The sequence below is a fragment of the Pseudophryne corroboree genome, chromosome 1 (assembly GCF_028390025.1).
Source record: "Pseudophryne corroboree isolate aPseCor3 chromosome 1, aPseCor3.hap2, whole genome shotgun sequence".
In the NCBI taxonomy this organism is placed as follows: domain Eukaryota; kingdom Metazoa; phylum Chordata; class Amphibia; order Anura; family Myobatrachidae; genus Pseudophryne; species Pseudophryne corroboree.
In genome coordinates this window covers 1,229,638,609-1,229,655,597 of record NC_086444.1, presented here as the reverse complement: position 1 = coordinate 1,229,655,597, position 16,989 = coordinate 1,229,638,609, and the positions used below count along the sequence as shown (strand labels likewise).

At 45.1% G+C, this 16,989-nt stretch overlaps 1 protein-coding gene across 1 annotated transcript in view; it reads right to left on the bottom strand.

Moving 5' to 3' along the window:
- The window catches only part of LOC134931411 (uncharacterized), a 75,144-nt gene that overhangs the window by 32,297 nt on the left and 25,858 nt on the right, over nt 1-16,989 (bottom strand). Inside the window, exon 4 of the mRNA XM_063925413.1 lies at nt 8,775-8,885. Coding sequence (XP_063781483.1) covers nt 8,775-8,885 — 111 coding nt within the window. The remainder of the gene's footprint in view (nt 1-8,774; nt 8,886-16,989) is intronic.

The following is a 16,989-nucleotide window of genomic DNA, read 5'->3' as shown; positions in this document are numbered from 1 at the left end:
GCCAGCAACGTCGTCTGCCAAGGCCGATGCCCAATGTCATAGTACAGAGCATGTCAAATCCAAAACACCAAATATCAGTAAAAAAAGGACTCCAAAACCTAAAATAAAATTGTCGGAGGAGAAGCGTAAACTTGCCAATATGCCATTTACCACACGGAGTGGCAAGGAACGGCTGAGGCCCTGGTCTATGTTCATGGCTAGTGGTTCAGCTTCACATGAGGATGGAGGCACTCAGCCTCTCGCTAGAAAAATGAAAAGACTCAAGCTGGCAAAAGCAGTAGCACCGCAAAGAACTGTGCGTTCTTCGAAATCCCAAATCCACAAGGAGAGTCCAATTGTGTCGGTTGCGATGCCTGACCTTCCCAACACTGGACGTGAAGAGCATGCGCCTTCCACCATTTGCACGCCCCCTGCAAGTGCTGGAAGGAGCACCCGCAGTCCAGTTCCTGATAGTCAGATTGAAGATGTCAGTGTTGAAGTACACCAGGATGAGGAGGATATGGGTGTTGCTGGCGCTGGGGAGGAAATTGACCAGAAGGATTCTGATGGTGAGGTGGTTTGTTTAAGTCAGGCACCCGGGGAGACACCTGTTGTCCGTGGGAGGAATAGGGCCGTTGACATGCCTGGTGAAAATACCCAAAAAATCAGCTTTTCGGTGTGGAAGTATTTCACCAGAAATGCGGACAACAGGTGTCAAGCCGTGTGTTCCCTTTGTCAAGCTGTAATAAGTAGGGGTAAGGACGTTAACCACCTCGGAACATCCTCCCTTATACGTCACCTGCAGCGCATTCATAATAAGTCAGTGACAAGTTCAAAAACTTGGGCCGACAGCGGAAGCAGTCCACTGACCAGTAAATCCCTTCCTCTTGTAACCAAGCTCACGCAAACCACCCCACCAACTCCCTCAGTGTCAATTTCCTCCTTCCCCAGGAATGCCAATAGTCCTGCAGGCCATGTCACTGGCAATTCTGACGAGTCCTCTCCTGCCTGGGATTCCTCCGATGCATCCTTGCGTGTAACGCCTACTGCTGCTGGCGCTGCTGTTGTTGCTGCTGGGAGTCGATGGTCATCCCAGAGGGGAAGTCGTAAGCCCACTTGTACTACTTCCAGTAAGCAATTGACTGTCCAACAGTCCTTTGCGAGGAAGATGAAATATCACAGCAGTCATCCTGTTGCAAAGCGGATAACTGAGTCCTTGACAACTATGTTGGTGTTAGACGTGCATCCGGTATCCGCCGTTAGTTCACAGGGAACTAGACAATTTATTGAGGCAGTGTGCCCCCGTTACCAAATACCATCTAGGTTCCACTTCTGTAGGCAGGCGATACCGAGAATGTACACGGACGTCAGAAAAAGACTCACCAGTGTCCTAAAAAATGCAGTTGTACCCAATGTCCACTTAACCACGGACATGTGGACAAGTGGAGCAGGGCAGGGTCAGGACTATATGACTGTGACAGCCCACTGGGTAGATGTATGGACTCCCGCCGCAAGAACAGCAGCGGCGGCACCAGTAGCAGCATCTCGCAAACGCCAACTCTTTCCTAGGCAGGCTACGCTTTGTATCACCGCTTTCCAGAATACGCACACAGCTAAAAACCTCTTACGGCAACTGAGGAAGATCATCGCAGAATGGCTTACCCCAATTGGACTCTCCTGTGGATTTGTGGCATCGGACAACGCCAGCAATATTGTGTGTGCATTAAATATGGGCAAATTCCAGCACGTCCCATGTTTTGCACATACCTTGAATTTGGTGGTGCAGAATTTTTTAAAAAACGACAGGGGCGTGCAAGAGATGCTGTCGGTGGCCAGAAGAATTGCGGGACACTTTCGGCGTACAGGCACCACGTACAGAAGACTGGAGCACCACCAAAAACTACTGAACCTGCCCTGCCATCATCTGAAGCAAGAAGTGGTAACGAGGTGGAATTCAACCCTCTATATGCTTCAGAGGTTGGAGGAGCAGCAAAAGGCCATTCAAGCCTATACAATTGAGCACGATATAGGAGGTGGAATGCACCTGTCTCAAGTGCAGTGGAGAATGATTTCAACGTTGTGCAAGGTTCTGATGCCCTTTGAACTTGCCACACGTGAAGTCAGTTCAGACACTGCCAGCCTGAGTCAGGTCATTCCCCTCATCAGGCTTTTGCAGAAGAAGCTGGAGGCATTGAAGAAGGAGCTAAAAGGGAGCGATTCCGCTAGGCATGTGGGACTTGTGGATGCAGCCCTTAATTCGCTTAACAAGGATTCACGGGTGGTCAATCTGTTGAAATCAGAGCACTACATTTTGGCCACCGTGCTCGATCCTAGATTTAAAACCTACCTTGGATCTCTCTTTCCGGCAGACACAAGTCTGCTGGGGTGCAAAGACCTGCTGGTGACAAAATTGTCAAGTCAAGCGGAACGCGACCTGTCAACATCTCCTCCTTCACATTCTCCCGCAACTGGGGGTGCGAGGAAAAGGCTCAGAATTCCGAGCCCACCCGCTGGCGGTGATGCAGGGCAGTCTGGAGCGACTGCTGATGCTGACATCTGGTCCGGACTGAAGGACCTGACAACGATTACGGACATGTCGTCTACTGTCACTGCATATGATTCTCTCAACATTGAAAGAATGGTGGAGGATTATATGAGTGACCGCATCCAAGTAGGCACGTCAGACAGTCCGTACTTATACTGGCAGGAAAAAGAGGCAATTTGGAGGCCCTTGCACAAACTGGCTTTATTCTACCTAAGTTGCCCTCCCACAAGTGTGTACTCCGAAAGAGTGTTTAGTGCCGCCGCTCACCTTGTCAGCAATCGGCGTACGAGGTTACATCCAGAAAATGTGGAGAAGATGATGTTCATTAAAATGAATTATAATCAATTCCTCCGCGGAGACATTGACCAGCAGCAATTGCCTCCACAAAGTACACAGGGAGCTGAGATGGTGGATTCCAGTGGGGACGAATTGATAATCTGTGAGGAGGGGGATGTACACGGTGATATATCGGAGGATGATGATGAGGTGGACATCTTGCCTCTGTAGAGCCAGTTTGTGCAAGGAGAGATTAATTGCTTCTTTTTTGGTGGGGGTCCAAACCAACCCGTCATATCAGTCACAGTCGTGTGGCAGACCCTGTCACTGAAATGATGGGTTGGTTAAAGTGTGCATGTCCTGTTTATACAACATAAGGGTGGGTGGGAGGGCCCAAGGACAATTCCATCTTGCACCTCTTTTTTCTTTTATTTTTCTTTGCGTCATGTGCTGTTTGGGGAGGGTTTTTTGGAAGGGACATCCTGCGTGACACTGCAGTGCCACTCCTAGATGGGCCCGGTGTTTGTGTCGGCCACTAGGGTCGCTAATCTTACTCACACAGCTACCTCATTGCGCCTCTTTTTTTCTTTGCGTCATGTGCTGTTTGGGGAGGGTTTTTTGGAAGGGACATCCTGCGTGACACTGCAGTGCCACTCCTAGATGGGCCAGGTGTTTGTGTCGGGCACTTGGGTCGCTGAGCTTAGTCACACAGCTACCTCATTGCACCTCTTTTTTTCTTTGCGTCATGTGCTGTTTGGGGAGTGTTTTTTGGAAGGGCCATCCTGCGTGACACTGCAGTGCCACTCCTAGATGGGCCAGGTGTTTGTGTCGGCCACTAGGGTCGCTTAGCTTAGTCATCCAGCGACCTCGGTGCAAATTTTAGGACTAAAAATAATATTGTGAGGTGTGAGGTATTCAGAATAGACTGAAAATGAGTGGAAATTATGGTTTTTGAGGTTAATAATAATATGGGATCAAAATGACCCCCAAATTCTATGATTTAAGCTGTTTTTTAGGGTTTTTTGAAAAAAACACCCGAATCCAAAACACACCCGAATCCGACAAAAAAAATTCGGTGAGGTTTTGCCAAAACGCGGTCGAACCCAAAACACGGCCGCGGAACCGAACCCAAAACCAAAACACAAAACCCGAAAAATTTCAGGCGCTCATCTCTAATATATACACTGTATCACTATGTAATATCACATATCACATACACGTTATCACTATGTAATATCACATATCACATACACGTTATCACTATGTAATATCACATATCACATACACTGTATCACTATGTAATATCATATATCACATACACTGTATCACTATGTAACATCACATACACTGTATCACTATGTAATATCACATATCACATACACTGTATCACTATGTAATATCACATACACTGTATCACTATGTAATATCACATATCACATACACTGTATCACTATGTAATATCACATATCACATACACTGTATCACTATGTAATATCACATACACTGTATCACTATGTAATATCACATATCACATATACTGTATCACTATGTAATATCACATATCACATATACTGTATCACTATGTAATATCACATATCACATACACTGTATCACTATGTAATATCACATAAACTGTATCGCTATGTAATATCACATATCACATACACTGTATCACTATGTAATATCACATACACTGTATCACTATGTTATATCACTTATCACATCCATTGTATCCCACACCTATCAGTATGGGAGGGTTAGAGTTAGGCTGCGGGAGGGGTTGTTTAGGGTTAGATTATGGGTGGGGAGGTTATGGTTAGGCTGTGGGAGGGGAAGATCAGGGTTAGGCTGCGGGGGAGGGTTAGGATGTGGGAGGGGAGGGTTAGGGTTATGTTATGGGAGGGGAGAGATAGGGTTAGGCTGCCGGGGGGTGGGGGGGGGTTAGGCTGTGGGAGTGGAGGTCACGGTTTGGCTGTGGGAGGGGAAGATAAGGGTTAGCCTGCGGGGGAGGGTTAGGATGCGGGAGGTGAGGGTTAGGGTTAGGCTGCAGGGGGAGGGGAGGGTTAGGGTTAGGTTTAGGATTAGAGATAGGGACAGAGAGAAAATACTCAATGGATTTTGTCGGAAATTATACCCAACTCGCACAATGTACAGGGACACGCGTATAGGAGTATAATGCACAGGGACAAGTGTTTAGGAGTATAATGCACAGGGACACATGTACAGGAGTATAATGTACAGGGACACATGTACAGGAGTATAATGCACGGGACACATGTACAGGAGTATAATGCACAGGGACACATGTACAGGAGTATAATGTATAGGGACACATGTACAGGAGTATAATGTATAGGGACACATGTACAGGAGTATAATGTACAGGGACACATGTACAGGAGTATAATGTATAGGGACACATGTACAGGAGTATAATGCACAGGGACACATGTACAGGAGTATAATGTACATGGACACATGTACAGGAGTATAATGTACAGGGACACATGTACAGGAGTATAATGTACAGGGACACATGTACAGGAGTATAATGTACAGGGACACATGTACAGGAGTATAATGTACAGGGACACATGTACAGGAGTATAATGCACAGGGACACATGTACAGGAGTATAATGTATAGGGACACATGTACAGGAGTATAATGTACAGGGACACATGTACAGGAGTATAATGTATAGGGACACATGTACAGGAGTATAATGCACGGGGACACATGTACAGGAGTATAATGCACGGGGACACATGTACAGGAGTATAATGTACAGGGACACATGTACAGGAGTATAATGCACAGGGACACATGTACAGGAGTATAATGTACAGGGACACATGTACAGGAGTATAATGTATAGGGACACATGTACAGGAGTATAATGTACAGGGACACATGTACAGGAGTATAATGTACGGGGACACATGTACAGGAGTATAATGCACGGGGACACATGTACAGGAGTATAATGTATAGGGACACATGTACAGGAGTATAATGTATAGGGACACATGTACAGGAGTATAATGTATAGGGACACGTGTACAGGAGTATAATGTATAGGGACACATGTACAGGAGTATAATGTATAGGGACACATGTACAGGAGTATAATGCACGGGGACACATGTACAGGAGTATAATGCACGGGGACACGTGTACAGGAGTATAATGTACGGGGACATATGTACAGGAGTATAATGTACGGGGACACATGTACAGGAGTATAATGTACAGGGACACATGTACAGGAGTATAATGTACGGGGACACATGTACAGGAGTATAATGCACGGGGACACATGTACAGGAGTATAATGTATAGGGACACATGTACAGGAGTATAATGTACAGGGACACATGTACAGGAGTATAATGTATAGGGACACATGTACAGGAGTATAATGTACAGGGACACATGTACAGGAGTATAATGTATAGGGACACATGTACAGGAGTATAATGCACGGGGACACATGTACAGGAGTATAATGCACAGGGACACATGTACAGGAGTATAATGCACGGGGACACATGTACAGGAGTATAATGCACGGGGACACATGTACAGGAGTATAATGTACAGGGACACATGTACAGGAGTATAATGTATAGGGACACATGTACAGGAGTATAATGCACGGGGACACATGTACAGGAGTATAATGTACAGGGACACATGTACAGGAGTATAATGTATAGGGACACATGTACAGGAGTATAATGCACGGGGACACATGTACAGGAGTATAATGTACGGGGACACATGTACAGGAGTATAATGTACAGGGACACGTGTACAGGAGTATAATGTACAGAGACACATGTACAGGAGTATAATGCATGGGGACACATGTACAGGAGTATAATGTATAGGGACACATGTACAGGAGTATAATGTACGGGGACACATGTACAGGAGTATAATGTACAGGGACACATGTACAGGAGTATAATGTACAGGGACACGTGTACAGGAGTATAATGTACAGGGACACGTGTACAGGAGTATAATGCACAGGGACACATGTACAGGAGTATAATGTATAGGGACACATGTACAGGAGTATAATGTACAGGGACACATGTACAGGAGTATAATGTACAGGGACACATGTACAGGAGTATAATGTACAGGGACACGTGTACAGGAGTATAATGTACAGGGACACGTGTACAGGAGTATAATGCACAGGGACACATGTACAGGAGTATAATGTACAGGGACACGTGTACAGGAGTATAATGTACAGGGACACGTGTACAGGAGTATAATGTACGGGGACACATGTACAGGAGTATAATGTATAGGGACACATGTACAGGAGTATAATGTACAGGGACACATGTACAGGAGTATAATGTACAGGGACACATGTACAGGAGTATAATGTACAGGGACACGTGTACAGGAGTATAATGTACAGGGACACGTGTACAGGAGTATAATGCACAGGGACACATGTACAGGAGTATAATGTATAGGGACACATGTACAGGAGTATAATGCACAGTGACACATGTACAGGAGTATAATGCACAGGGACACATGCACAGGAGTATAATGTATAGGGACACATGTACAGGAGTATAATGTACAGGGACACATGTACAGGAGTATAATGTACAGGGACACGTGTACAGGAGTATAATGTACAGGGACACGTGTACAGGAGTATAATGTACGGGGACACGTGTACAGGAGTATAATGTACAGGGACACATGTACAGGAGTATAATGCACGGGGACACATGTACAGGAGTATAATGCACGGGGACACATGTACAGGAGTATAATGCACGGGACACATGTACAGGAGTATAGTGCACGGGGACACATGTACAGGAGTATAGTGCACGGGGACACATGTACAGGAGTATAATGTACAGGGACACATGTACAGGAGTATAATGTACAGGGACACATGTACAGGCGTATAATGTACAGGGACACATGTACAGGAGTATAATGTACAGGGACACATGTATAGGAGTATAATGTACAGGGACACATGTATAGGAGTATAATGTACAGGGACACGTGTACAGGAGTATAATGTACAGGGACACGTGTACAGGAGTATAATGCACAGGGACACATGTACAGGAGTATAATGTATAGGGACACATGTACAGGAGTATAATGCACAGTGACACATGTACAGGAGTATAATGCACAGGGACACATGCACAGGAGTATAATGTATAGGGACACATGTACAGGAGTATAATGTACAGGGACACATGTACAGGAGTATAATGTACAGGGACACGTGTACAGGAGTATAATGTACAGGGACACGTGTACAGGAGTATAATGTACGGGGACACGTGTACAGGAGTATAATGTACAGGGACACATGTACAGGAGTATAATGCACGGGGACACATGTACAGGAGTATAATGCACGGGGACACATGTACAGGAGTATAATGCACGGGACACATGTACAGGAGTATAGTGCACGGGGACACATGTACAGGAGTATAATGTACAGGGACACATGTACAGGAGTATAATGTACAGGGACACATGTACAGGCGTATAATGTACAGGGACACATGTACAGGAGTATAATGTACAGGGACACATGTATAGGAGTATACTGTACAGGGACACATGTACAGGAGTATAATGTACAGGGACACATGTATAGGAGTATAATGCACAGGGACACATGTACAGGAGTATAATGTACAGGGACACATGTATAGGAGTATACTGTACAGGGACACATGTACAGGAGTATAATGTACAGGGACACATGTATAGGAGTATAATGCACAGGGACACATGTACAGGAGTATAATGTACGGGGACACATGTACAGGAGTATAATGTACGGGGACACATGTACAGGAGTATAATGTACAGGGACACATGTACAGGAGTATAATGTACAGGGACACATGTACAGGAGTATAATGCACGGGGACACATGTAGTATAATACTTACATGAGATTACATTTTTGTCTAATCTCTCTAAGCAGTAGGGAATCCGGCACGCCATCAAACATGTGAACAGAACGGCAGGAATATAACACCAGGAACAAGGAATAAAATGACCTAAAATGCATCAATATACAGTAATCCTGGTTACTTAATGTGAAGCAGACACAATAGTAATAACAATGAGCTGACACTAATAACACACTGTATACGTCTTTTATTTACAGCAGTCATCTACGTCAGGGGGTGGCTGTGTCTGCAAGCTATCCTGACACCCCCTTCCCCCCGGGCCTCAGTATTAGGGTTAGAGTTAATAACCTGCCTCGTGCCTCAGTATTAGGGTTAGTGACCTGCCCCCTGCCCTGGGCCTCAGTATTAGGGTTAGTGACCTGCCCCCTGCCCCGGGCCTCAGTATTAGGGTTAGTGACCTGCCCCCTGCCCCGAGCCTCAGTATTAGGGTTAGTGACCTGCCCCCTGCCCCGGGCCTCAGTATTAGGGTTAGTGACCTGCCCCCTGCCCCGGGCCTCAGTATTAGGGTTAGTGACCTGCCCCCTGCCCCGGGCCTCAGTATTAGGGTTAGTGACCTGCCACCTGCCCTGGGCCTCAGTATTAGGGTTAGTGACCTGCCACCTGCCCTGGGCTTCAGTATAAGGGTTAGTGACCTGCCCCCTGCCCCGGGCCTCAGTATTAGGGTTAGTGACCTGCCACCTGCCCCGGGCCTCAGTATTAGGGTTAGTGACCTGCCCCCTGCCCCGGGCCTCAATATTAGGGTTAGTGACCTGCCCCCTGCCTCAGTATTAGGGTTAGTGACCTGCCCCCTGCCCCGGGCCTCAGTATTAGGGTTAGTGACCTGCCACCTGCCCCGGGCCTCAGTATTAGGGTTAGTGACCTGCCCTGGGCCTCAGTATTAGGGTTAGTGACCTGCCCCCTGCCCCAGGCCTCAGTATTAGGGTTAGTGACCTGCCCCCTGCCCCGGGCCTCAGTATTAGGGTTAGTGACCTGCCCCTGCCCCAAGCCTCAGTATTAGGGTTAGTGACCTGCCCCCTGCCCTGGGCCTCAGTATTAGGGTTAGTGACCTGCCCCCCGCCCCGGGCCTCAGTATTAGGGTTAGAGTTAGTGACCTGCCCCCCGCCCTGGGCCTCAGTATTAGGGTTAGAGTTAGTGACCTGCCCCCCACCCCGGGACTCAGTATTAGGGTTAGAGTTAGTGACCTGCCCCCTGCCCCGGGCCTCAGTATTAGGGTTAGAGTTAGTGACCTGTGCGGAAGGTAGATGGGCAAGCATTAGTATGATTCTGCAATAAAGCCAATGTCACTCCATTTTGTTATATTCAATACATTATAAGCTTACTTTAGCATTAATATATGATATGCTTATATATGTTGGGGGAAAACAGAAATGTCTAGAATGATGAAATATTCAGTTAGCAAAAAGAGGAACTTGTGGGTAAGCCATGTCTGATAGAGATAAGGAAAAGAACAAGAACAAGACCGTTATCAGGAAGAGGACACAACCCTGAGGTTAAATTGTAACTCCTCTGAGTTTTTTTTCAAGTATATATATCTGTATGTAAGGACATTAAACCAGAACTCAGATTGAATACACCAGGCTGAGTGTGTGAATATTTGATTTTTCCAGCTGGCTGCACGGCACATATTTTATTCACAGGTAGTTCTGAATGCAAAAGATAGGCTGTTGTTGGAGTCCTCTCAGAGAAGGCTAAGGCTAAAGGAGGTTTACCTCCAACATTTTCATGGTGCAGAAACCCGGGAAGCCAAGAAGTTGAATAGAGGAGCAACAAGTCACCTGACTCTAGACGTTGGAACCGTTTAAACCGCGGTAAGTAACAAATTGATTGCGATTTTCGCCAATTGTTACTTTACGCGTTTTAACGTCTGTCAGAAGTGCCAGTTTTCTCTGTTCAACTCAAGCGCTTCCTAGTAAAAGCCTTGCCTCTTTTGTATCAGAACAGTAGTGTAAATTTATGTCTGAAATTGAAGAATGTATGGATTTTGAAAGCTCATATGGTTGTGGGTGTTGTACTGTTAGTTTAAAGTGGTTTGTGAAAGGTCCTCATGGGTCAGTAAATATTACATTTGTTGTACGCACTGAAAAAGATATATCAGGTTTTAAAAGGTGTAGGGGACATCAAGAAGGTGTTTATGATAAAACTGTGGGTTATATGAAAGGTATATTAACAACAGGATGTCATGGTTTTGTTAATCTAAGGGAAGGCAAGGACTTGCGCCAGACACTGAAAGAACCAGAACCTGAAAGATTCTTTTGTCCCTATTCTGTCAGACCCACCAGATTGAGATATTCCTTGATAACGGAAGATTGTGAGTCCACCCATAAGGAAACTGAATGATTACAGGTGTATGTAATCAGTAGGACAGAGGTAAACCTGTAGTGTTCAGGAAACCCATCTTTACAATAATCAACATAGAGTACTGAAATTGTGTAACTCATATCGGAGAGAGAAGTGTTGATAAGTTGGCAGAAGGCAGGATGGGAACCTCTAATAGCAAGGGTGAATTGACCCCTGTGGAAATAGTTAAACAGGAGGTGGGACCACATGCAGTTAAAGATATAGCCAAGGTATTTAAAAGGGCAGGATTTCCTCCAGATGGGGAATTTAACACTGACAAATGGAGAAAGTTCAGAATCTGTAATAGGGAATGGATAGAAAAACGCAAGAAAGGGGATCAGGTTTATATTTGGCTAACAGCAAGTGAGAAATGGGAGCAGGAGGAGGAAAGGAAGAAGAAAGAGAGGGAAGATGACCAGCATATGACGGTCTGTTTAGCAACTACAGGAACGAACCAGGGCCATAATGTGCCAGTTATTCCCAATCTGCCCCCTCCTCCACCTGTAATACCAATCCCAGTACCTACACTAGTCACAGATCCACCCCCTTAGCCCGCAAATCTGGGAACCCCAGGGCAACCTCCTATAGTATGGAACCAGTACCCTGATTTAACTAAATGTCACCAATGTGCATCTTTGTTGGAACCAGAGAGGATGACATGTCCCAACTGTACACCCCAGATAGGAACAGGCCACAGAACTCCATTAATGATAAATAGACTGAAACCGTACAACCTACCCGGTCAAGGGGAAATGCATTCAGGATCCCCATTGTCTCATAAAGACAAAAGAAAACTGAGAAAGGGGAGACTGGGAACAAGAAATGTATTTTACACTGAAGCAGAAAATGGAACTCTACAGATGCATGAAATTGAGGAAGAAGATGAATCAGAAAACTTTTAAATGTTCCTGCTTGTTACCCAGTTCGTACCTTTGCCTATGTCAATCCAAGAGGAGGACAGGCTATATTAGCGAATGAGGAGGGATATGTTCAAGGACAGAATAATTTTAGACCACAGTTTCTTACAAGAGAACAACATACCCCTTTTTCAGTAATGGAAGTTACAGCCATAATAAAAAATAGCCCAGATCCCTACAAACAGCCTGGACGGTTTGGGTTATATATGGAGACTATGTGTAATTTATATTCCGCCGCATGGGTAGATGTGGAACAAATATGTAAAAATAAATTAGCAGAGGGTGATCTAAGACAGATTAAGGATATGGCAGCTCATCAAGCCACTGATTATCATGAACAGATAGAAGATGTACTAGAAGCACAAAGGAAAACTATAGCCAGTGGACCACAGTTTGTGGCACGCCTAAGGAGATAGTGTTATTTAAGAAATCAAAGGTATCCAGAAGACATTGGACCACAAGGAGAACAACCGTTTAGAAGTTTCCTCTGTAAAATTAAGGATATGGTCCGAAATGAAGGTTTGGACCCAGAAGCAGAAGCAGGAGCAGGAGAAAGGATGGTCAGATATCGAGTATTGGAAGGTTTAAGACCAAGTCTAAAACAGAAATTAATTACTAGTACTCCTGCATATAGGTCTACGCCTATGGATCAAATTCTGGATACGGTAAGGGCCTTAGAAGATCTGGAAAAGGAAGAAAAGGAGAAAAAGGTAGCCAAACCCAAAACAGTCTACCTGGTCACAGAAGAAGGCTCAAAGAAAAAAATTAGAAGGGGAAGGAAGAGCCATGATCAAGCCCGAATCGGGTAAATGCTTCTGGTGCAAGAAACCAGGTCACTTCAAAAGAGACTGTCGCACATATAAAAGTTGGATAGAAAAAAGGGGCAATCAAGCCCCCAAGGATAAGTCAGACTGAAGTCCCGGCACCCCAGTACCAATGATACTCCCGATGAACCCCCCCGACAGAATTGAAGATAGGTTTATTAAAGTCAAACTGCCAACGGGAGAAAATGTTTCCTGCCTGCTTGATACTGGGGCAAGCCAATCAGTTATAAGACAGGAAGAAGTACCAGCACACCTCATTACAGGAAAACCAGTGACAGCAAAGGGATTAAGTGGAGAAAAGATCCAGCTGAGGAAAACTAGGATCCTCAATGTACAAGTACAAGGACATCCACATGAAATCCCAGTAGAGTTCCTAGTATCTGCCACCTGCCCAGTCAACTTGCTGGGAGCAGATTTGCTACAGAAACCACAAGCAAGTATTCTGTATAGAGGGAACATGGTGATATTCAAGACAGCACCATCACCCACAGACTATGATCAAGTGCAAGTCGCTATACAGATATTTCTAGCAACCACCGCAGAACAGGATGAAGAAGAAATCCCAGAACAAATTAAAACCTGGCGAGGATGGGGAGTTCCAGTCAAGGTATGGGCAAAAGGAAAAAGATGTGGGAACCATGAAGGTCCAACCTGTGAAGCTATCAAACCAGGAACTGTACCAGTAACTATAAAACAGTACCCCTTGAACAAGGAACAGACAGCAGCCATAGAAGTACAGATCAAAGATATGCTTGCACATGATGGACAGCAATATTGCTGGACAAGACTTTCTCAAGGAGGAGCTACAAGCCCATCAGAGTTCACAGAAGCCATGGCCACAGTCTTGAAGAAATGGGCACCTGACTATCCAGAAGAAACTCAGCTACTGCAATATGTGGATGATCTACTACTAGCAACTGCTACCAAACAGCAATGCCAAGAAGAGACAATATCATTGTTAAAGTTCTTGCAGATAAAGACTGCTGAGTGACACAAGCCAAGCTGCAATTTGCGCAGAAGGACACTGCATTTCTCAAGGAACATGCCACCTTACAACAGAAAGAATAAAAGTTATACTGGATGCTCCAAATCCACAGACCTTAACACAGAAAAGAGCCTTTCTAGGTTTGGTGTCCTATGTCAGAGACTGGTGTCAAAGTCAGAAAAATGTCTCTATGCACGTTGCCATATTTGCACCGCACACTGGTCCGTGCTGCGCATGCGTACGCTCTCCCGTGAAGGCGCATACCCGCAATAGCGTGCACTCGCAGGCGCGGTATGCGTATTTACGGTAGAGTTTATGTAGTCGTAGCGTGCGACTCATTCGTTACATATTTTCACAATTAATGTAGTTTATAGATCATGGTCCCTTTGATAGTTTCTGATAGTTTGGTTAATATAGAAGGTCCCTGAGCTAAGGAATCCCTCTTTGTATCGTACGAAGGGTCTAACAGGAATCATACAGCAGTGTTTGGTACCCATCGGAAGAGTATTTAATTAGCAATATTCCGGTGTTGGTTTGGAGCGTATTAATCGCTCGTGCGAATAGTTATGGACATAAGAAGTTTATGTCCATTTCTACTATTTACTCATACTCAGGTATGCGGCGGGAAACCTAGTTCCCCACCCACCTGAGCTGTTTGAAATCGTCACAGCCCACCTGTATGAATCAACCTATGACCTTTTGTTATGATGCAGGGCCGAATTCCGACGTCCAATGGACAATGGGATTGTAGGGACTGTAGGATTGCATTGTGTGTGGGGCATAAATAGGCAGGCCGACCACATCCAGCTCTCACTCTTCAACGGTTCTCATTGCTGAAGATCGGGTGCTGGATGTCCAGGCGCATGCGATCGTTTACCCTTGTGCGTAAGTTTCTCTCCGTTATCATTGTCTTTCTGTGAGCCAATTTCTCTCATCTCTCTCCGTCTCTCTCTCTCTCTCTCTTTCCCTTCTCTCTCTCTCTCGTATCTCCCCTAGACTAGTATTGTATTGTATTAGATAGTATTGTTTAGTTCTGTGGTTAGGAAGTCTCTGTTATATTGTAGTGTATCATTTGTACTGTTATCCCCTTTTTACAAGTATACTAGATATAATACAGTTAATAGGCTTTGGAACCTAAACCAGTATCTGTGTATTTTCTATAGTGTTAAGTGTTCACTTGAGCGTCGGTGACGCTCAAGCAGCTTTGTAGTTAGTCAGGTTACACAAGGTTGCACTTACACCCTGTATTCACATTAAGGTATTCTGTGTATTTCTTTGGTATAAGGTTTAGACATAAAGGTATAGCGTTGTGAGCGTCTGCGCCGCTGGTGATCTCCTCGTGGTCTCGAGCGTCCGCTACGCCATAGCGAATCATTACTCTAGTCATAGCCAATAACGTGTCCTGTGATCGCTGGGCCGTGAGCGTCTCGCCTACGGCTGAGCGATCGTTACGCAACTAGCGTACCATTACGGTACTTCTTAAGTAAACAGCGTACAGTGTTCTTAGCTTCATAAAGGGTTGTTTATACGACAAGGGAATTTAGCATTGTCAATTGGGGACTCGTCCTATCCTTCTCATATCTGCACTAGGTAGATCAGCAGACATTATCCATCAGCAAAGGGCGGGATCATATTCCTTGCAGTGCTGATTGGATAAGCGTCTGCTTCGCTTAGATAAAGAGTGCTGAAGGAATCCGGGAACCGGAAGTAAGAACAAAACGCTTGTGTCTTTTAAAACTGTTTTATTTCTCTTCTGTCTTGCGTATACACGCACGCATACATTTATCTGTATTTCTTTTTCAAATTTCGTATATCACTATTCCTGTTTGCCAAGTTTTATAGTTGATAGAAAGTGCAAAAAGAGATTTGCTGTTATTTCATAGTAGAGGTAATAGTTAAAATATAGACCAACACACGGCTTGTCTGGGAGATAAGGCAGTCAGTGTGGTGTGCGGTAGATGATCAGGGATCATCTACATTGATAAAAATAGAAATTGTGTTACGGTGGATCTTTGTTTTGCGTACACGTGTCCCTAACAAAAGACTTGCGTACGCAATCCAAAGGCAGACGCACGCAGCGTACATTACGCAACGTAGCGTCCGGTTACGCCCACGTAGCTCGTCACGAAAAGTTGAATTAGCGCAAAGCGATAATTAGCGCAAAGGCGATAAGTAACGCACAGCGGTAGATAACGCGACGCGGTAAATAACGCAAATCTATTTTTGGAAAAAAAAAAAAATCTGAAATTTAGTTTAACAGATCCTGCTCCTAATTGGTAACACTGTTGGACTGAAGACAATTTCTGCGCAGAAATAGATATAGAAACAAAGTGTACATGTGTTGAGTGAGTGTGGTTTTGTATACATAAGTTTATACAACTTTAAGGTGGAACCAAAAGGAAAGCCGGGTACTCGTCAAGGGACACACGTGTAAGTGACATATACGGTGGCTAGGGAGGCATCCCTGGTTAAATAATATTTGAGCATTAGAGTATAGCGGACCATAAGGTAACAAGACCAGGAGGTCGTAAGGTACTAAAGAGGTCCGCTATAAAAGTCCAGTGGCACAACGCCTGGGGTGTTGGTGCAGAACCCATATAGGCCATAAGCTCTTGCTGAAGGAATCGCGGCCGGAAACATCGATTCCATTGATCTCTCAGTACATAACAAGTAGTGCTTATGTACTGAACGATTGGACCACACGTAATTGTGTGCAGTAGTTAGTAATCTGACCTAATACCATTAGAGTAAAGTGGTCACAAACGCTATCTGTACATTCTGACGTGATTTGTGTAATTTTTTATTTTTGGAAGGGAAGTTCGCTGGTCACTCAGGAACTATCTAACAACCCCACCTTTACTGGAAAGAGTAAGTGTCCTGCGGGTAACCCTCATATGTTCCAGTAAACTGAAGGTTCCATAGGGGCCCTGTATCGAGTACGCCAGCACCATATCGGTGTGATCAGGTCGTATTGGTCGAGGTGGGCGAGTGAGTGGGGTACTCGGTAAACCGCCACCGCCGGCCTACTGTGGAGTAATTTGGTTGTCTGTAAAGGCTTGCTGAAAACCTTGATACAGAAATCCAAGGAGGACTAAGCAACACCTGCAGACTATGGGGGCCAGTTGCTC